Source organism: Nilaparvata lugens, chromosome 6 (genome assembly GCF_014356525.2).
Source record: "Nilaparvata lugens isolate BPH chromosome 6, ASM1435652v1, whole genome shotgun sequence".
In the NCBI taxonomy this organism is placed as follows: Eukaryota; Metazoa; Arthropoda; class Insecta; order Hemiptera; family Delphacidae; genus Nilaparvata; species Nilaparvata lugens.
Window position 1 is genome coordinate 62,975,238 of NC_052509.1, and position 23,744 is coordinate 62,998,981.

Here is a 23,744-nt window from a genome sequence, read left to right on the forward strand (position 1 = left end):
GAACCATATTGATATTATCTTTACAACAAAGCCGATAGTTTTTCATTCACTTCTGAGGTGTAAATCGAATATTTTGTCTGAGAATTGAGCTTCAAAGTTGAAAGTTCATTAGCTTCGTCTTGAGCTATAATTCATTTTGTAAGTGAAAGTGATATGAGTTGAAGAGAAAGGGAAATTGATATTGGAGCATGTGGCGCAACCTAAGAGAGTTTCCCGGAACTACCTATCACCATCGCTTTATTGTTGGATTTTCACGGGGAATATTGGAACTAACCGGAACTCCGCGTAGTACTGTCATTATGCAGTACATTATTTTGTTCTATCTGAGAGATCCTGAAAAGTTATGTGGAAATTTTCAACAATGGATACAGTGTTCCCAATTCAAGAAATCAAATTGTAGACCATTGTATCTCAGTTCATTAGCTGAAACATACCAAGTAGTTTTAATATTATGAAAATAGAAAAGTTTTATAAGAGCATTTAATTAATTGATGATGAAGTTTGGAATAATTGAATTGAATTAAATTGCTGGAATGATCTTTCTAGACACTTCATTCATTTTATTGAGGACTTGGAGAGTCTCCTTGCAATCGACCATATCAACAGATGATATAATAAAGGCGGACACAGACAGCAGCAGATAGACGTATTCATACAGATGTGGGGAAAACAAACTTCTGCATGTGTAAGTGACCAGACATATGCATACAGACGGACGCCTGTGTGCGTTGCAGCACTTAGACACCATGGGAGAGATTTTACCTTCGTCTGGCCTGTTGCTCTGACAATATAAATGAATAATATTTCATTGCTTATTCATGAAGCTCTCCTTTGATTCGCACAAAACTAATTATTCTTCAGTTGAACAAGTAACTATTATAGTATTATTATTATTAACATTGTCAATTATAAAACTTTGAGAGTGTCCCCCTGAAATGTACAGAGAATATGCGAGGCGGGTTGCATTATCTGCCCCTTCATTCACAAAATAGATTACTTCACAAAGTAGAAGATTCTCTCGTCTTTTCTGTAATGACTTCTAGATGATTTCACAGAGAATCTTCTACTTTCTTCTACTTGAAAATGGAAGATTCTCTGTGAAATCATCTAGAAGTCATCACAGAGAAGAAGAGAGAATCTTTAGAACAGAGAATCTTCTACTTTGTGATAATTTTCATAACTCCATCATTCTTCACCTCGAATTTTCAATAGAACTGGAAAAGATTGATTCTCACACATCAGAGCCAGTGGAAGTGATCGGTACGGTGATCATATAATTGTCATTAGTTCAAATGGGACTATTCATACTCGTCAGACAGTGTTGAGTGAGAACAATCCAATCAGAACTTGTTAAAATTATATTTTTACTGTGATGGTCACTTTCACTGTCACTGATGATATATCATGAGAATCCAGGTTTCTAGTTATGTTGGAAAGTTGTAATGAAGAGTGGTACACTTCAAAATTTTTATCCAAACAATAAATTGAGGGTCCTGCCAAACCCGAGGATTTCTCGGCGGGTGACCAGTTACAAAGAAACGAGTTACAAAGGTGAATAAACTTAGACAAAATAAATATGACACTTCAAATATTCTAAGTATAATATGGAAGATAACAAATACAAAGTGTAGAATGAAAATGAGAAATATACATCAGATTTTGATAGAGAATTGATAAAAAAATGAAAAATAACTAAAATGTATTTGAAAGGAATGAAATAAAAAGGAAAAGGTAAATAGAGATAAAGATAATCCAGTCATCTAATTTTGGGAGTGTAGGCAACCCTCCTTGCATTATTTTTTGAGCGCTTTAAGAAGACACTCTCAATAAATGAAGGAGAATAATAATTAATGATTATGATAATACTGGCTCTAGTGGAAACTGATGATATTTAATAGCTATCAACCTCTGGACTACTTTTTTTGAAATAAGGTTGAAAGCAGTTTTGACCAAATGCCTGTTTTTTCTTCATTAGAATTATATCCGTTTCCAATAAATATATATGAGTCAAGTCAAATTTATTTTGCCATAATAAAAATAATATAATGAAAATAATAATCTCAAAACATTTCTTGATAACTCATGCAAATCCACCTTGAATTTGAAAAGAATTCAACGCCTCTCATCGGATCTGCTACCTTTCATTTCCCCGAAAAGTATAATGAGATTCCGAGGATCTCATAAGAGGATCCTTGTTCTTTGCATTTTTCTAATACAAAGTGAAGAAGAAAACGTCGATCAATATTTGAATATACACGAAACATAACTTTGTCAATCGAAATTACATACTTGGCGCTGCCTGCAAAACCAAAAGTTTCTATGAATAAAACAATAATTATTTTAAGACAATGCAGAAAACATCATCATCACAACAAATCATAATACCTACCTTGGCCGATAAATTCGCTGGTGGTGACAACCTGTCTACTGTTCTTGGAATCTGTATGCACCATTACACCAATTAATCAATCTTCTTCGATAAGTGTTTCCTTTATCTCTGTGAAAAAGTAAATTCGTATTGCTTTTGTTGGTGGGGAGTCCCCTGCGGGAAGGTCCCACCGCCTGAATATATAATTTGAGCCGTCAATGGGCCTTACGACTGTCATACTTCAGCCGGGACCGACACTTTAACGTGCCCATCCGATAACACGGGAGGGATCTGGTTAAAAAAACTTTTGGTATTGAGAGGGTTTGAACCCGGGATCTCTATGCTGCTACGCAAGCACTCTATCCACTAGACCACGGATCACTCCATTCATCTCTGTAAAACTCTGGTTTGCGCACAGGCATTTTTTGCCCATGCAGACCATTTTCTGAGGATTTATTTTGCTTAGTGTATTCATGAGGTTGTTTCTTGTTTCATTCTTTGTTGTTGTTTTATATTGAAAATGAGTACCTAAGATTTTTGCTTTGTAAATTGCATTTTTTTTTATCTTTTGTCTGTCTGTCTGTCTGAAAAATAAATTGTAATCAGTGGTTATAATCACTGGTCATTAAATGTTTCCTGGTTATAACCACCCCTCAAAGCACAAAAACATTTTCAAACCTACCACAAATTTCCCGCCTTGCGCATCAAGCAACCCAGTAGATAGTTTATTCTTCATCCGATAGATAGCAGGCGCTGTCTGCTTTCCAAACCGCGTGGGACAAATCAATAACGAAAGTCCGACAGCGGAGCACGTGGTCGCAATACTGAATAAGGTCAGTAGGTAGGCTGGGTAGGGTGGGGTTGGTTTTTTGGGGTGGTTAGGTGGTAGGGTCGGTAGGGTAATGGGAAAGGGGCGAGAGGAGATGAGTGGGAGAGGAAGAGGGGAGGAATTCCGTGTCCAAAACTGTTTTCTCCCGTTCTGGACCGTAACGATATCAGTGTATACCTCCCATTAGCTCTCTAGCTATTTTTAAATGGGTGCTTTCACTGTTCGTGCTGCCTTTCATTATAGTAACGGCCGTTTAATACGGATTGCTTATATGAAAGTCAAAAAGTTTCATTTCTACCAAAAAAGAATCATCCCTTAGCTTCGGAAATATGTTGCCTCCAATACTAGATTGAACTTCATTGCTCCATGTGTCTGCAGTTGTTGACTGATGATGTGAACAATTTTATCCTTCAGACTGCTCAGAAAGGTGTGGAAATCTTTGGCAGGCTCATCCTTGTATGCATTATTGTAGTATAGGGTCGTGAGTCGGGATTTGAATGCCTCCTCCAGGACAACAAACTCGTCCACTGAGTTTGCTGTTTGCTGACATCGTACAGCTTTGCTCATCTGGAACAATGCAAAACAATATTGTATTAGTATGGTATGCAGTATTCAACTCTATATATATATATATATATCACTATCAGCAGATGTGGGGGATGAAGGCAGTGAATCAGTATCTAGGATCGTGGGTCGGGGGATGGAGGTTCATAGGTGTTTATGTTCTAGGGATGATGGTCCGGAGCTGTATGGTGGGGTGGGGTGGTGATGGGGGGATGTGAATGGGGGTCTAGGATCTACTTTGTGATTATACGGTTTTTAGGTTAGGATGAATTACAACCATGTGAATGGAGGTCTAGGATCTACTTATGGGGATGGGTGGGGATGGGGGAGTGTGAATGGGGGTCTAGGATCTACTTTGTGATTATACGGTTTTTAGGTTAGGATGAATTACAACCATGTGAATGGAGGTCTAGGATCTACTTATGGGGATGGGTGGGGATGGGGGAGTGTGAATGGGGGTCTAGGATCTACTTTGTGATTATACGGTTTTTAGGTTAGGATGAATTACAACCATGTGAATGGAGGTCTAGGATCTACTTTATGATTATACGTTTTTTAGGTTAGGATGGATTACAACCACCAACTCGAAGAACCTAATTCATAATTAAACTTGTCATTTTTGACTATGTCATTTACTCTATGGTGTTTATGTTCTAAGGATAATGGTCTGGAGCTGTATGGGGGAATGTGAATGGAGGTCTAGGATCTACTTTGTAATTATACGTTTTTTAGGTTAGGATGGATTACAACCACCAACTCGAAGACTTTAATTCATAATTAAACTCATAACTTGTATGTATTGGAACCTAATTCATAGTTACACTAGTCATTTTTGACTATGTCATGTACACTATGTATTGGAACCCATTTCATAATTAAACTTGTCATTTTCGTAGTCTCAAACTACTTCAAAATTCTACTCTTTTGGACTTAATTGTTAAATCATGAATATAATATAAATATATATAGAACTATAAAATGGTACTTACTCTTGATGTTGATAAAGATGAAAGTGATCCAAAACCAATATACTAAAATCACACACACGTACTGGTGGTACACACACGTACTGACGGCACGACTGTCAAAGACACAATGTCCCACTCCTTGTAGAACAACTCCTTTTATACCCCAGTTGAGGATCTGGAGGGAATTTTTTACCCCCTTTTTCCCTTTTTTTCCAGATTTTATGTGTTTTTAATTTTTTTTATTTTTTTTTTATTTTTTTTTTAATTTTTTTTATTTTTTTTTTAATTTTTTTTATTTTTTATTTTTTTTTTTTTTTATTTTTTATTTTTTTTTTAATTTTTTTTATTACATACTTGGCGCTGCCTGCAAAACCAAAAGTTTCTATGAATAAAACAATAATTATTTTAAGACAATGCAGAAAACATCATCATCACAACAAATCATAATACCTACCTTGGCCGATAAATTCGCTGGTGGTGACAACCTGTCTACTGTTCTTGGAATCTGTATGCACCATTACACCAATTAATCAATCTTCTTCGATAAGTGTTTCCTTTATCTCTGTGAAAAAGTAAATTCGTATTGCTTTTGTTGGTGGGGAGTCCCTGCGGGAAGGTCCCACCGCCTGAATATATAATTTGAGCCGTCAATGGCCTAACGACTGTCATACTTCAGCCGGGACCGACACTTTAACGTGCCCATCCGATAACACGGGAGGGATCTGGTTAAAAAAACTTTTGGTATTGAGAGGGTTTGAACCCGGGATCTCTATGCTGCTACGCAAGCACTCTATCCACTAGACCACGGATCACTCCATTCATCTCTGTAAAACTCTGGTTTGCGCACAGGCATTTTTTGCCCATGCAGACCATTTTCTGAGGATTTATTTTGCTTAGTGTATTCATGAGGTTGTTTCTTGTTTCATTCTTTGTTGTTGTTTTATATTGAAAATGAGTACCTAAGATTTTTGCTTTGTAAATTGCATTTTTTTTTATCTTTTGTCTGTCTGTCTGTCTGAAAAATAAATTGTAATCAGTGGTTATAATCACTGGTCATTAAATGTTTCCTGGTTATAACCACCCCTCAAAGCACAAAAACATTTTCAAACCTACCACAAATTTCCCGCCTTGCGCATCAAGCAACCCAGTAGATAGTTTATTCTTCATCCGATAGATAGCAGGCGCTGTCTGCTTTCCAAACCGCGTGGGACAAATCAATAACGAAAGTCCGACAGCGGAGCACGTGGTCGCAATACTGAATAAGGTCAGTAGGTAGGCTGGGTAGGGTGGCGTTTTTTTTGGGGTGGTTAGGCGGTAGGGTCGGTAGGGTAATGGGAAAGGGGCGAGAGGAGATGAGTGGGAGAGGAAGAGGGGAGGAATTCCGTGTCCAAAACTGTTTTCTCCCGTTCTGGACCGTAACGATATCAGTGTATACCTCCCATTAGCTCTCTAGCTATTTTTAAATGGGTGCTTTCACTGTTCGTGCTGCCTTTCATTATAGTAACGGCCGTTTAATACGGATTGCTTATATGAAAGTCAAAAAGTTTTCATTTCTACCAAAAAAGAATCATCCCTTAGCTTCGGAAATATGTTGCCTCCAATACTAGATTGAACTTCATTGCTCCATGTGTCTGCAGTTGTTGACTGATGATGTGAACAATTTTATCCTTCAGACTGCTCAGAAAGGTGTGGAAATCTTTGGCAGGCTCATCCTTGTATGCATTATTGTAGTATAGGGTCGTGAGTCGGGATTTGAATGCCTCCTCCAGGACAACAAACTCGTCCACTGAGTTTGCTGTTTGCTGACATCGTACAGCTTTGCTCATCTGGAACAATGCAAAACATATTGTATTAGTATGGTATGCAGTATTCAACTCTATATATATATATATATATATATATATCACTATCAGCAGATGTGGGGGATGAAGGCAGTGAATCAGTATCTAGGATCGTGGGTCGGGGGATGGAGGTTCATAGGTGTTTATGTTCTAGGGATGATGGTCCGGAGCTGTATGGTGGGGTGGGGTGGTGATGGGGGGATGTGAATGGGGGTCTAGGATCTACTTTGTGATTATACGGTTTTTAGGTTAGGATGAATTACAACCATGTGAATGGAGGTCTAGGATCTACTTATGGGGATGGGTGGGGATGGGGGAGTGTGAATGGGGGTCTAGGATCTACTTTGTGATTATACGGTTTTTAGGTTAGGATGAATTACAACCATGTGAATGGAGGTCTAGGATCTACTTATGGGGATGGGTGGGGATGGGGGAGTGTGAATGGGGGTCTAGGATCTACTTTGTGATTATACGGTTTTTAGGTTAGGATGAATTACAACCATGTGAATGGAGGTCTAGGATCTACTTTATGATTATACGTTTTTTAGGTTAGGATGGATTACAACCACCAACTCGAAGAACCTAATTCATAATTAAACTTGTCATTTTGACTATGTCATTTACTCTATGGTGTTTATGTTCTAAGGATAATGGTCTGGAGCTGTATGGGGGAATGTGAATGGAGGTCTAGGATCTACTTTGTAATTATACGTTTTTTAGGTTAGGATGGATTACAACCACCAACTCGAAGACTTTAATTCATAATTAAACTCATAACTTGTATGTATTGGAACCTAATTCATAGTTACACTAGTCATTTTTGACTATGTCATGTACACTATGTATTGGAACCCATTTCATAATTAAACTTGTCATTTTCGTAGTCTCAAACTACTTCAAAATTCTACTCTTTTGGACTTAATTGTTAAATCATGAATATAATATAAATATATATAGAACTATAAAATGGTACTTACTCTTGATGTTGATAAAGATGAAAGTGATCCAAAACCAATATACTAAAATCACACACACTACTGGTGGTACACACACGTACTGACGGCACGACTGTCAAAGACACAATGTCCCACTCCTTGTAGAACAACTCCTTTTATACCCCAGTTGAGGATCTGGAGGGAATTTTTTACCCCCTTTTTTCCTTTTTTTTCCAGACTTTCAACGGTATTCTTTCAGCTGACATTCTTTGAACATGCTCTTTTCATTGATGCCGATTCTCCGTAACTCTTCAATTCATGCTGCAGATATTCAATTCTCTCCTAATATCTTCATTCCTGGAATGATCTCTTCTGTCACATCCCTTGGTTCTTCGGAGAAATCTCATCTCGGCTGCCTGCACTCTACTTTCAAGTGGCTTCATTTTCACACATGATTCACTACCATAGAGGAGAGGACTGATGAAATTTCCATCAGATAAATAACAACTATTTTAGAACCGTTTTATCCTTTGGCCCGTAGAAGTATCTCACACTCAAATCAAATTCAAATATTGTATTCACTGAAAATTTTTCCTCTTTCCTGATGCAGCTTATTAGGAATATTCTCAATTGCTCACACTCAAATTCAAATATTTACTTCCTTGAAAAGTTTTCCTTTTTCACATGAAACTTATTAAAAACCTTATCAGTAAATCCTCTTTCCACCTCGGAATATTCGCCCAGACTTACTTCTCAGATACTGGGTGATAATATTTCTCTGGCGCATTAACAACCTCACTGCTTCATCTTTTGCTCATTGGTATTCAGCAAATGTGACGACTCCGCCCTCTGAATACACCTTGATTGAGTGAAGCGCTCCTTGAAGCGCCGTGAAGCTCTACACTGACTGGTTCTGCACATTTTCAAAGCCTTTCCAAGCTGTTCCAAGCTTTTCCACGCTCTCCACAGGAAGGAAACCGTCTCTCTGACCGCATTCTCCGCTTCCATTCAAGATTTCCCAGAAATAAAATCTGGCATTACATCCCATTTGCGTTATTGGGTCATTCATTGTGCCTGCTTGGAATGCTGCTAATCCTCCAAGATGCATTTTGAGATTTGACGGAATCTCAGTGTGCTGCAACTAAGAATGAAAATTGGCGATTTTAGAATTAGTACTCCTCTTCTTTCTCTTTTTTGTCTTCTCCATCTTCTTCCTTTTGTGTCTTCGTGGTCATCGTTATTCTTGTTCGAAAAAAATATAAATGATGATGAAATGAAATAAGATAAATAAATAAAATGTTTATTTCCCAAAAAAACTAAAACTACAACATCAATTACACAAAATATTAGATAAATTACGATATTACATACAATAGTTAGTTACAAAAAATTCTTATAATGAGTCCTCTACTTGTCCAGTTTTTTCTGTGTGGAAATTGGACAATTAGTTAGTGTTTAGTAAGTCATTAGGTGGTTAGTTATTGTTTGAAATAATGTTCTCTAAGTTCTGTCTTCCTTTGTTCATCAACCAATTGTGTACTATTGTTTTGAACTTTCCAGGATGATCTATCTGTTTGAAGTTTGCAGGAAGTAGATTATATAATATTGGTGCTGAATGATTGAAATGTCTCTGGTATAAAGCCTTTCTTGCAACACTGGTCATGAGAAGATTCCTGTTTTTAGTGTTGTGGTTGTGGTTTCTGTTTTGGAATGTTGTTGGGTTCTTGTGTAATCTGCATAGTATCTCCTTGGAGTGAAGCTGTCTTGGATCCATCACGTCAAACTCATTGAATAGCTGGTCTGATGAATAGCGTGGAGGCTTCTGGTTGATGACCCTCATGATCAGCTTCTGTACCCTGAGGAGCGGTTCGATGTGCAAGAAGCTTGCACCTCCCCATCCCACAATCCTATACAGCATGAGGGACTGTGCTAGAGAGAAGTAGATAACTCTTAGACATCCCTTGTCGACCAGTGTCCTCAGAATCCTGAATCTGTAGATGGTCTTTCTCAGTCTCCCGCATAATTCATTCAGATGATGATCCCAGCGCAGAAGAGAGTCCATAGTAACTCTCAGGTATTTCTGTGACTGTTTCCGTTGTTATAAGAGTTATTCCGTTGAATAATGATACATGTAATCGATTTTTTTGGGAATCAATAATCAATCATTACTCGAAAATCTTACTCCATGACTGTCTATATGAGATTTTGTTCATAGATTTCCAGGAGGCATTCTTCTCTATAGTGTAAATCAATCCAATCTATCAGCATTATTCGAATAGAAATCATTATTTAAGCTGTCCACTAGGAAAGTCAACAATTTGAACTGAATCCCACTATGGTTAGGTCCACGTTATAATGACAGTGGATGAAGATAGAAGAATAGCGATACCGATTCTATACATTGATTAATTATATTTCTATACCGTCAAAAACATAATTGGTATCGTTGGGGACCTAGAAAAGGATAGTACCACCGGCTTTGTCGGAAGATAGACAAGGAAAGCAAAACTAAAGTTGATCAAATACTGTCATTACTATAGGAGTTAAGCTGAGAAATATATTTGTATATTTTACAATTCTGCCAAAGTTACAATATTGTTTGAAATAATGTTCTCTAAGTTCTGTCTTCCTTTGTTCATCAACCAATTGTGTACTATTGTTTTGAACTTTCCAGGATGATCTATCTGTTTGAAGTTTGCAGGAAGTAGATTATATAATATTGGTGCTGAATGATTGAAATGTCTCTGGTATAAAGCCTTTCTTGCAACACTGGTCATGAGAAGATTCCTGTTTTTAGTGTTGTGGTTGTGGTTTCTGTTTTGGAATGTTGTTGGGTTCTTGTGTAATCTGCATAGTATCTCCTTGGAGTGAAGCTGTCTTGGATCCATCACGTCAAACTCATTGAATAGCTGGTCTGATGAATAGCGTGGAGGCTTCTGGTTGATGACCCTCATGATCAGCTTCTGTACCCTGAGGAGCGGTTCGATGTGCAAGAAGCTTGCACCTCCCCATCCCACAATCCTATACAGCATGAGGGACTGTGCTAGAGAGAAGTAGATAACTCTTAGACATCCCTTGTCGACCAGTGTCCTCAGAATCCTGAATCTGTAGATGGTCTTTCTCAGTCTCCCGCATAATTCATTCAGATGATGATCCCAGCGCAGAAGAGAGTCCATAGTAACTCTCAGGTATTTCTGTGACTGTTTCCGTTGTTATAAGAGTTATTCCGTTGAATAATGATACATGTAATCGATTTTTTTGGGAATCAATAATCAATCATTACTCGAAAATCTTACTCCATGACTGTCTATATGAGATTTTGTTCATAGATTTCCAGGAGGCATTCTTCTCTATAGTGTAAATCAATCCAATCTATCAGCATTATTCGAATAGAAATCATTATTTAAGCTGTCCACTAGGAAAGTCAACAATTTGAACTGAATCCCACTATGGTTAGGTCCACGTTATAATGACAGTGGATGAAGATAGAAGAATAGCGATACCGATTCTATACATTGATTAATTATATTTCTATACCGTCAAAAACATAATTGGTATCGTTGGGGACCTAGAAAAGGATAGTACCACCGGCTTTGTCGGAAGATAGACAAGGAAAGCAAAACTAAAGTTGATCAAATACTGTCATTACTATAGGAGTTAAGCTGAGAAATATATTTGTATATTTTACAATTCTGCCAAAGTTACAATATTGCTTAAAATAAACAATCTATACAATATTTATGTTTCCTCTGGTTAGGCCTACACTTTGACATTGCGATAAGCATTTTCTCCGATCGTGTTGACACAAGGGTTCGGTTGAGTGGTTTGGGAGGGAAAAGGTAACTTTCAAATTTCCCTGGAGGGCTGCTGAGTTGAATGTATTATCAGCAAACCAGCGAACACTTTCAGACAAGTTGTTGTGTTTTCACTGGAAGAAATAGATCAATATCGTCGTAGTTGATGGATTTAGTTATGTTCTGCCAGAGAAAAAGTTATACAATATTGTTCTATTATATGGTTCAGCATATTTTCGAGGCAAGGATTGCCTCGTTTTTATAACCTCAGTTCTCGAAAAACATACAATAATGATGACTTTGATGACTACTGTGGTGATGCCCACTTCACAGTAGCATAATTCATGATAATCTGAATAATAAGTTCTGATTTTCTGGCTCTAAATTTTGTAAAATTACGTGAAAATGTTTTAATTATTAGTGATTTGAGTGTAATATTTGTGTTTTCAATCCAGTTTCTCAACTTTTAATATTCAAAATTCTTAATTTCTGTTGTTTTTGAGTGAAAAAGAACTAAATTTCAGAAAAGTGGAATCATAACCTCATTTCGGACTTTTAAATTATCATCTAAATTTGGGAGAGAAATAGTACAAGGAGTATCCTTAGTTTTTCTCTCCCTTCCAGTGCTTCTTGTAAAAATTACAGTAATAAATGGAAAAAAAAAATAATAACATCAATTAATTATCTCCATTCATTCAATGCTGTCTGTTCATTGATGAATGACCGATTGTAAAGCTGTTAAGTGAGAGCCACGTTATAATTGCAGTGGAGATTGATTGATTGATTGATTGATTGATTAGCTGCCTTTATTAAAAACCTAGGAGGGCGAAGTTAGGAGGGCCCTCTCTTACACTCAACCCTCAAAGAGAAAGATAGGCAAACAGCGTCGCCGATTGATTTGCCACTGCCTTCCATATGAAATTGCTGATACCGGTGTATGTGATGGAATATTACCTGTTTATCCTTGTGAAAAAAGAACTAATAATATTTTATTCGTCAAAGAATATACTTTTGAATGATATAACAATATTTTTCATAATCGAGTTAATCACTTCTTGTTAATTAATAATATTTTTACATAGCTGAAAAACGATCTAGCTACATTGTTGAGTTGGAAAGGGATAGCGCTATCTGTTTTGTCGGATGATAGACCAGGGTAGCAACATTATACTTCGTTTAAATTAACTTCCGACTTGGGATGGACATGCGCAGCAGAGAAGACATACAGAGGTAGGGATACAACGGCTGCTATGTTGCCGTTGTGTACCGGCCAGCGTTCTCTAATTTCCAGTGAGTATTCAAGCGATCATTTTATTTATTATTTATTTATTATAACAGTCACAAACACGATATTTGGAAAGAGAAACAGGCAATTGCCCAAAACTTCTTCAATTCCTTGATTTTGGCACATAAATAGTCCAAAGTGAGGTTAAGTTTAAAATTTCTGTTTTCACCGAAGATTAACACTCAGAGAATACGTATTCGAGATATGACTGATGAATTTAGGAAACTTAGGAAGTTTCCTCTCTGCAATCACAGACTCGACTGACTCTATTCGACAAATTGACAACTGCGCTTCCATCTATGACTCAATCCATCACTACAATTGGATGATCTCCCTTCATTTCTCTGCGCCGCAAATCCCTCCAAGTCTGAAGAAGATTTACACGAAGTATAATGTTAATCAAGTACTGTCATTATAACGTGAACTTCAATATTATAACTTCTCCATGCACGCGTATTTTCTGTGAAGTTGGAAACAAAAATTAATCCTAGAAAATGATGATATTTGAGAACTGCTGTATTTACTACATTGAGGATCATTGTTGAGATATTTCATACTTGTAACGTTTATCATATCTGTAACGAATAAAACAGGCATTCCATTACATAGAACTCGATCAACAACAGTTATTAGAGCATGAATGCAATGATCAAGAATTATTTATAACGATTCCATGCAATGATAACATTAGAGTAACTGGGTACTCCCTTAGAATTACTATCTACTTCATAAGACTTACTGGGTAATTTATTTGAATTGCATTACTGAAAACTAGAATTCACCATAGGCCTACTTCGAGAATCATTGATGCTGTGTGCGTTAAACTAAAGTTCTGCCAATAGAAGAGATCAATTCCATTGCTCTTCCTTAAAGCACTTCTTCGATTCGCTCAAAACTGAAATTTTTTTTCGAACAAGAAACTAACATCGTCAATTTTGAGACATTGAGAGTGTCCCCCGGAAACTCTCAGAGTATGTAAGGCGGGTTGCATAATCTACCCCTTCATTCACAAAACTAAAGTTTGTTTACTAATTATTGGTTTACTTTTTTTAGTTTAATAATTAGATGAGCATATAATTTACTATTAGATGATAATCATAATTCTATCACTTTCCACCTCAAACTACCAATAGAACCGGAAAAGCTGGAATCCCACACATCAGCGACAGTGTCAGTGACCATAACAGTGAACATAATTATTATTCCCATATTTTCAAATGGAACTAATCATTAGACGATGATGTATTTCAAGCTTGTATCATTGCGAGAGTAGAACAGGCATTTTATCACACAAAACTTCATCTGCTCCGTTATCAAATGAATGCAATAGGCTAGTTCAGAATACATGAAGATTTGAAGCTTCATATTTATTGACCATGATAGAATGACTCCATTGACTAATTCGAGAATAATCGTTACTGTATTTCAAGCTTGTATCATTAATTATTTTCTATGAAGAGAGTAAAATTGGAATTTAATCACACAAAACTCCATCTGCTCAGTTACCAAATGAATGCAATAATTTAGAATACATGAAGATTTCAAGCTTCATCTTCGTTGACCATGATAGAATGACTCCATTGACTAATTCGAGAATAATCGTTGATGGATTTCGAACTTGTAACATTTATTGTGTCTGGAAACAGTAAAACAGGCATTCCATTACACCGAACTCCATCAGCACAGTTACCAAACTACCGCTAACTCGCTCCGGGATAATCCGCGATTAGACTCTGTAACAATCGAGTGAATTGGGAAATTAAGACATTTCATTTGTGTCAGAAGCTCTCAAAGCCGTCTGACATCGACGAAACAGTTTCAGTCTGAGTCGTAATCGGAACGAGCAAAGTGTTCCAATTAATTTCCCGAATACAGTTCGGTAGCTTCAAACAATGACTTTTATGTGCAGCCGGTGCTGCTATCTTCAACTTTGCAATTAATAATTCTCCACAGCTTCAGACCTTGCTGATCTCCGAGAGGATTCATCAGGAAGTCTGCAGAAACTCGTTGTTCTTAGTCAGTGATATTATGCAAGTTTGATAATCAAAGTATGAAGTCGGCGTGTTGCAAAAAAGTTGTCTTGAAGAGTTGGAATGACGTAGAATATCCACATACTGCAAATAAGACTGAAGTGGGGTTAACGTTATAATGACAGTATTTGATCAACATTTATTGATGTTGTTGCATAGATAGCTTTTTATTTTCTAGCTCCACAACGTTCTAAATCGTTTATTGACAATGTAGAAATAGAATTAATTAACAAAGTAATCAATCTAAATTATGAAAAATCTGGTGTTGGGGTGTTGCGCACCCACACAACTTTCCTTGCCGTTATGAAAATTGATCACCTGACGCTAGTGTTCCCGCGCATACTAGTTTACTATTCAAAGATCTGAGCCAGCTGGTGACAGGAGAATAACGCTGGATACACACAAAATCTGCTATCTCTTCACAGTGAATGAATAAAAAGAATCAACAATTATTGCCAACAGTTTGCAATTGAATAATCACATTTTCTCAAATTTCAAGCTTATTTTCAATTTTAGGTGAAAATGTTACTGAACATTAATGGAAGAAATTTTCATGCTCAATCTTCTCCACTCATAATTTCTCATTCAAATAATATCTGAGACCTGATAATTGGAAATCTAAAATCGAACTTTGCATAGATGGGGCGGAGCTCCTGAAATTTACACTTATACACACACACACACACACACACACACACACACACACACACACACACACACACACACACACACACACACACACACACACACACACACACACACACACATACAGACCAATACCCAAAAACCACTTTTTTGGACTCGGGGGACCTTGAAACGTATAGAAATATAGAAATTGGGGTACCTTATTTTTTTCGGAAAGAAATACTTTCCTTACCTATGGTAATAGGGCAAGGAAAGTAGAAATATTACTCATTGGAAAATAATATATTCCCTTGACAGATGAATTATAGGCTCGATATATTGTTTTAAACTAGGAAGAACATTAATGTAACATAAGACATACCGGTATCAGCTATCTGCATAGAAGGCTGTGGCAAGGCAAAGGATCGGCTACGCAGTTCTCCCAACTTTATCCACTGCCATGACAACTTTGATCACGCTATGGATATCGTCAAACAATAGATTTATTAAGAATCAAGATAAGCTGTTTTTGGCAATTATAGCAATATAAATATCTGGTAAACTGAAACTAGATAGGAGCAGAGGTTTTTTATGGTAACCGCCAAGTAACGTTATAGGTGAGAACTGTGACTTATCAAGGTCAATGTCAGCCATTGGCCTAGACAAGCCCCTCCCCAATTAGCGAATCATGAAAACGTTATAAAATGACGATTCAATCATTTGATTCCGAATCGATTTTATAACGTGTGTCTGGATCGCTTATTGGAAAGAGATTGATTGATTGATTGAGTACTTTATTAATGTGGATTACAATATATACTGGCTTATACACTCTTAAACAACAGCTTACAATACAGCAAAATTATAGATGAATTTACATAATATAGACTAAGAAAATAATTATTGAACTGTATATGATATGAAAAAGCAATTTGTAATATAATAACTATAGATAATAATTATATTGTTATGCATCTACATAAATTGGCGGAGCTTTGGACATATCGATGTCCATTCTTCGGAAAGAATATTAAAAATATCCTCCCCACTAACTCTCTACCAAAAGAGAGAGTGAGAGAGATAGAGTGAGAGAGAGAGAGAGAGAGAGAGAGAAAGAGAGGCCTTGTCTACTAGGTCTCAGTGGAATCAGTTTATATGTCAAATTTAAAAAAATGCATTAGATATTACAGCTTCACTGCTTCTCAGTTCATGAGCTCGTTGTGTCGTTTCGAAAAATTGGATTCGATCTGCTAAGTTAAGCTAAGTTATTTGGTTTTGTGCCACTTTCAACCATGAAAATAAATTAGTTTTAACTACAAGTTGTGATTCAAACTTATAAATATTGTAACCGTCAGTAAAAAGCTCATGTCTAATTTAATGAATAGCTTTGGAAATAAGTTAATTATTTTGAAAGTTGATGAGGGATTAACTTGAGAAGAATATCAACGAAATCAACTAATACTGTCCATCATGACTTATTGTTCCAATTCCAAAATTCGTTTGATATTCTATGCTATCAGCACCAGATAAATCAAACGAATTTTCAAAATTCTCATCACTGAATTTGAATAACATAATTTTCGTAACGTTCTCTGAATGCAATATTAACTCTAGCAATACTAAATTGATTGTAACAACTCAATTATTCGGTAGATATCATGTTTTTCATCATCAAATTCATTTAATGATCAATTTAAATATTCATTCTCATCAAACATCTTCTCTCTTCAATATTAGTTCAACTGACTGCAATATTAACTCTTAAAATACTAAATGGATTGTAACAACTCAATTATTCGTTAGTTATTATGTTTCTCATCATTAAATCTATTGAATGATCTTTTCGAATATCTATTCTCATCAAACATCATCTCTCTCCAATATTAGTTAAATCTATATTGGAAAAAACACTGTTATAGCTTCTTTGTATACAACATGTGTTACAACGTGAATATATTCAATATAAAATTTTAAGGATAATTCCTATTAGGGAAATTGAACGATTTTTATACAGAACGATGAATTTATTGCTACAATTCCAAAATTTGTTTGTTATTCTGTGCTATAAGCACCATATGAATCACTATGAATATTAACTATAAAAATACTAAATATATTGTAACAACTCAATTATTCGTTAGTTATTATGTTTCTCATCATTAAATTCATCACAATATGAATATTAACTATAAAAATACTAAATATATTGTAACAACTCAATTATTCATTAGTTATGTTTCTCATCATGAAATTTATTGAATGATCATTTCGAATATTTAATCTCATCAAACATCATCTCTCTCCAATATTTATTATCTCTCTCCAATCAATATTTCATTCATTCCACAATCACAATATCAGATTCGGAGAGAATCAACAGGATGAACCCAAAACTGGTTCTCTTCCTAATTTTGATAAGAATAGTCCAAATGAGGTTATGTAAACAATTTTATGAAAATCACAAGAATTTACAGTCCAAAGATACATTATACTAGAAATGTTGTATATTGGAAACAATACTGTAATAACTTCTTTATAAACAACGTGTGTTACAACTGGAATATATTTAAGATAATTATTTTAAGATAATTCCTATTAGGGAAATTGAACGATTTCTCCACAGAATGTTAGATCATCAAATAATATCTGGTTCAAATATTGCTCGCAATAATATCGAACAATGAATTTTCACAGCTACACTTTCAATATTCCTTTGATGCTCTGTGTTCAGCATCAAATATTTCAAACGATGAGCTCGGTTAATCCCTGGAGCTGTGTATGCGGTCGCAAGTATATCCACAAAGCTTGCATTAATCCGCAAATTAGCTGCGCTCTGCGCTTCAGCCTCGTGGAGTCGAATAAAAGAACCATAATTTGGACACTAGCGCTGTGAAACGAATACCCCAGAACTATTTGCCAGTGCTGGAACACAATAGGCCATAAGTTGCCTGGAAGCGCTTTTTTAATATCTTGCCAACATTTGGTGAGCCTGATAAGCCTCGCAAACGTTTCAAAGAGAATGAATTTTCTCAAAGAACTTTATTATTCCTTGTTGCTTTTCTTTACGTTGTGGTTACAGTGTCAGTTTGGTTCTTCTATCATTCTCTTTCTTTACACATCTTTCGAGAATTCTCGAAAAAGAAGAAAAATCAAATTATATTTTCAAATGTATTCCCACTAAACACCATCTCTGTTCAATATTATAAAAATATATAGGAAAAAATAATTACGAAAAAATAATATTGAATTCTCTACGAAAGAGTAATATTGAAGAGAGCTACAAAACAGTTGAGTGCAAAGAACAGTTGATTGAACAAGTAATATTGAAGAGAGATGGTAATAGGTGGGAAAACATTTGAAAATATAATTCGATTTTTCTTCTTTTTTCATATTCCAGTTGTATACAAAGAAGCTACAGAACAGTTGAATGCAAAGAACAGTTAATTAGACAAGTAATATTGAAGAGAGATGGTGTTTGGTGGGAATACATTATTTGAAAATATAATTTGATGTTTCTTCATTTTTCCATCATTCGAGAATTTGTGATCATATTTTCATTTGTTTTCTGAATGAAGATTATTATTCAATATTAACAATATTTTCATCGAATAATAATATTGCATTGATGTCATCTTCATGACTTTTGTTTATCCACTTTTCGCATTTATTGATCTGTCCTTTATTTGATTATTGATATTTATTGAAATTTTGATACAATAGAGTCAAAATGTGTAATTTCTATGTCATGCTTTATTAATATTCACATCTAATAAGCTCATTAATCTATTAATATCTTGAGAATTGTTCTAGCTATCTCTAATTCATATTAAATCTAACACGGTTATTGATTTGTTAATATCGTGAAAAGTGTCAAATCTTAGAAAGTATTCTTCATAAATTAATTGACGAACTGAATTTCTTGCAGGATGTAAGAATATTTTATTCAATATCCCTTTAGGATGTAATGGGTGGAATATGAGGCTACATTACTGTCCTTTGTTTATAAGAAAGATTGATTACATTCATAATAAAGAAACTAATAATATTGCTGCTCTCCATCTAGATGGAAACGTGATGTTTATTACACATTCAAAGACTAGATTAGAATTCGGTTGATTAATGATTTATTGGGTCGCCGCCAACCTCTCTACCCGACAACTAGTCTCCTCACTATTTTGATCACAGGGGTCAGTAAATCCCCTAGCAAAATATTATAAAAATGATTCATTTATTCTCCAGTTTGGGAAAAGTTCAACAAAACGCGATTATCGTATCTAAGCAGATGGAATCTATCGTGAAATGAGGTAGAAGAGTATTGGAATCTATTTGAATGGAAATTCTATAAGTGCATGATTTTATATTTTGATTAGTTTTTAGTAGTTGATTCTAGTTATTAGGAAGCTGAAGGGTGAATAATTGGAACTTTATCAAGTATTTGATTAATTCCTCCCAGAATTTTAATATTTTTTTTTTCACTTTTTGTGTAGTTGAGAAGTTGATATTGTGGTAATTATTCATATTGAATGAAAAAGACTAAGATATTGTCAAAAAACCACTGATTTATTGAAATTAGAAAGACCGGTTTCGGTTATTACACCATTGTCAATCTCTGATAAACTAAAACTAAATACAAGAGCAGCAGAATTTATACTAGTAGGCGAGTACTGCTATTGGTCGAGGGCATGAACGCCTGCCATTGGCCTAGCTAGACAGTCTCCTCCCCCTCAACGGTGTGACAAAATGGCGGCTTAAGCAACATAATCGCCATTATAATAAAATTCACTTTTTAGTACAAAATAAGAACCAAGAAAACAATAATGTGAAAGATAATAAAACAAATATGTAAATGGAAAAACTATTGACTAATGTATGCTTACATGTTTATGATAAAACTAAATTCGTAGTGTTGTACTGGTTGAAATGAATCTGGTCATTTAAACTATACTGGGGATTTTCCTTAATTACTCTTGTTATTTCTAAAGCCTCTAGAATATTCAAAGATCTGCCTTTGTTATTAACATGCAGAAACTCAACATTCTTCTTAACTGTGAACTTGTGATTATTTGTTATCAAATGTTATGCAATAAGATATAATAATTCTGTTCCAGAATTTTAATAACTGTTCCAAATAGATTTTTGATTTGAGAGGAGGATTATTGTAATATATATGAATCTCTTTGTCAATTCTGAGAAGCGTCTTTGAGAAGGAAACTGGGGATTATTGTATTAGAAGCAATAAGATACAATTAAATTCTCTGTGAACTCCCAGAAGCTTCCCAACTGGAAACTATTGTAGCCAAACAGATGGAATGAAATTATTTTTAATTGTTGAGAAAAAGTTCAACAAAACGCGATTATCGTATCTAAGCAGATGGAATTTATTGTGAAATGAGGTAGAAGAGTATTGGAATCTATTTGAATGGAAAAACTGTATGCTTTGATAGGTCAACTGGAAATTTTCCCGCGGTGTGGATAAGATATAGAGAAGTGTTGCTTGTTTCAAATGTAATTAAGCAGCTATCTTTGTTATTTAATTCGAATCATGCATGTTTACTGGGGCAATGATCGGACGAGAATGAACAAAGAATGTCTCTTTCCCGAATTGCAATGAATAGTTCCAGCTTAAAGTATAATACCGTTGAATTGAGAAATTTTTCTTGATTCAAATGCATTAAAGCAGCTACCTTTGTTATTTAATTCATGCATGTTCATCGAGGCAATGATTGGACGAGAATGAAGAAATAATGTCTCTTACCCGAATTGCGATAAGTAGTTCCAACTCAAATCAGATACCGTTGAATTGAGAATTATTTTATCATAAGAATCATTATAATTCCCATTGAAAAATTAGATACTATTCATGTTTTCGAATCATATTTCATAGGCCTATTTATAATCTGACATCACATTCCCTGTTCTTTGATAGAAAAAGAATATAATCATTGAGGAAGAGAATTCTAGTCTCTCGAGTTGAGCAAACGTCGCGAACATCATCAGTGTTATTTTTCTCAACAAAACAACATGCAAATAATTCTTCAAATCAGTTATCGAGATGTAGTGAATTCTTTTGAGCAAACTAATGATCGGATAATCATGCATTATTATTATTATTAATTATTATTTATTATCATTTTTTATTCTTTTTCTTTACAATACTCTATGTTTGAACCAAACTCTTCAGTTAATACAATTTATTTATTTAATAAATTCATTCACTTATTAATTCAATGTTATTCTTCATTATCAAATCTTAAGCATCAAGTGGTTGAGAAACTAGTGAAGTATCAGCTGTTAAAGTATACAACATTGAAGTATAATAATTACCACAAACTATCAAGAAGTTGAGAATAATAGTATCAGTTGTTACAAAATTATCTAGTAAACTGTGATCTTGAACCTCCACCAACGGGGAGCACAATAACGTGTGTGGATGGAGCCATATAATTGGCGGTTGGTTCATCATTCAAGGTTACAGACTGTCATTGGCCGAGACAAGACACACCTACAGTGGGCGGAGCATTCTAGCTACAGCCATCAGACATTGTTTATATTCGCTCAATACACATTACACATGAGAAAAAAACATTTACAATATGGGAGAAAGTCCTTTACATACTTGGATTAATTTCTTTAAATTATCGTAAAGCATTCCACTATAGAGTTTATGTGTGGAAAATCAGTTTTCAACTTGTTTTATAACTTGTGACAATAATTGTGACTCATGTTTGTTGTTTGAATGCTTTGAAAACATTTTGTTTGGATCAATTGTTTGAATACAATGAACTGTAAAACTGGAACCTGGAATGCATCACATCTATAGCACATATTGATAGTCATATATGGTGAGGAGTGTTAACTGGGAATAACCTATACAGCTGCTACCTGATGTTCGAGCTTTTAGTAAACTATGTTTTGTAGCAACCGGAACTAGAATCTCAATTAATGAGTGATTGTGCCAATTCTGAGTCACATCAATGGTCTATATTTTATGACAATTCAAAATTTCATAAGAGCAGAAGGTACATTCAATCAATTTCAATACAATTGTTAAGAATAGACTCCCAGCTTGGATGGTAAGTTAGCCTAGTTGCCTATAAATACCACGATATTACTTCCATCGCAGTACAGAAAAACCAACTATTGACCGAGCGAAGTGAGGTTTATTATATTTTTTCTATTTTCGACTGAATCTCAAGCCACTAATTATAGCCGACTGATAACTCGTTGCCATCGCTCAAACTACTTAGTTTTGCTGGTAACGCCAATGATAATATTATAATCGATTTTCAAATTTATTTATTTATTTATTTATTTATTTATTTATTTATTTATTTATTTATTTATTTATTTATTTATTTATTTATTTATTTATTTATTTATTTATTAGAAGAGTCACAAACACGATATTTGGAAAGAGAAACAGGCAATTGCCCAAAACTTCTTCAATTCCTTGATTTTGGCACATAAATAGTCCAAAGTGAGGTTAAGATTAAAATTTCTGTTTTCACCAAAGATTAACACTCAGAGAAAATATTTTAAATATTTTTATTTTATTTATATGGAAAATATTTTAATTTTAAGTTTTTGCAATGTATTGTATATGAAAATTTTCATATTTTTCACATTTGTAAAGTTTGTTTAATGATTTTGGCAATAAATATTTCTTTCTTTCTTTCTAAGATTCAAGTCGACGGTTAGCATTTCTCTTAATGTTAAAATGTTTTTATGTTGCGCATATACGGCGAAACGCGGTAATAGATTTTCATGAAATTTGACAGGTATGTTCCTTTTTAAATTGCACGTCGTCGTATATACAAGGTTTTTGGAAATTTTGCATTTCAAGGATAATATAAAAGGAAAAAGGAGCCTCCTTCATACGCCAATATTATCGTAAAAATCAGACTATAGAATATTATTCATCATAAATCAGCTGTCTAGTGGACTATAATACTACCCGTTCAAAAACATCGAACATCTTGAAAATTGTATCTTTCCATCAACGTTGTAGACAGTTGCAGCCAGACCTGATAACAGCGCTCACACTCACATTCCGGGACGACACGTCACGGTACGATTTAGGACAGAAAGCTCTATGTTTATTTAGGATTTTCTAGACATTTTTAACTGATAAATTATTTATTAATTTTTGAGAAATCATGACAACAGGTCAATGTAACTCACTGAGCGCGAGATCTACTGTTCACAGAACTACTAGTAATTATTATTCAATAGGGAATTGGTTCGCCAGTATCAATATCAGTTCCACATATTGCTATGAAGGTTTATTATACAAAATTCAATATGCAGTACAGTGCTGCAATAATTATTCGACTAACACGGAAATGAACCAGTGATGCAAATGCAGTTTCGGGTTTGATATAACCTTTTCAATTACAGCTATTTTTTTCAAATTTTTTGTCATTGAAGGATGGTGACCAAGTGTTCGGGTACGGGTACGGGATGATATAACAAATGGTTATTTTTTGAATTGGGAGTGAATCACGGA

The 23,744-nt window shown here is 34.9% G+C and overlaps 1 protein-coding gene across 1 annotated transcript; it reads right to left on the bottom strand.

Moving 5' to 3' along the window:
- Window positions 1–3,548: 3,548 nt before the first annotated feature.
- LOC120352052 lies at window positions 3,549–5,247 on the bottom strand. Its single transcript, XM_039431503.1, has 3 exons — window positions 5,184–5,247; window positions 4,751–4,933; window positions 3,549–3,764 (listed from the first exon to the last, which is right to left on the bottom strand). The coding sequence occupies exons 1-3, from the start codon at window positions 5,245–5,247 to the stop codon at window positions 3,661–3,663; spliced, it is 351 nt and encodes a 116-aa protein (XP_039287437.1). The 3' UTR covers window positions 3,549–3,660.
- Window positions 5,248–23,744: the final 18,497 nt, after the last annotated feature.

Coding starts and splice junctions, on each gene's coding strand:
- LOC120352052 (XM_039431503.1), bottom strand. CDS start 5,247: ATGGTGCATACAGATTCCAAGAACAGTAGACAGGTTGTCACCACCAGC. Junction 4,934..5,183: donor CAGCGAATTTATCGGCCAAG/GTAGGTATTATG, acceptor CTGGAAAAAAAG/GGAAAAAGGGGGTAAAAAAT. Junction 3,765..4,750: donor CATCTTTATCAACATCAAGA/GTAAGTACCATT, acceptor GCATTGTTCCAG/ATGAGCAAAGCTGTACGATG.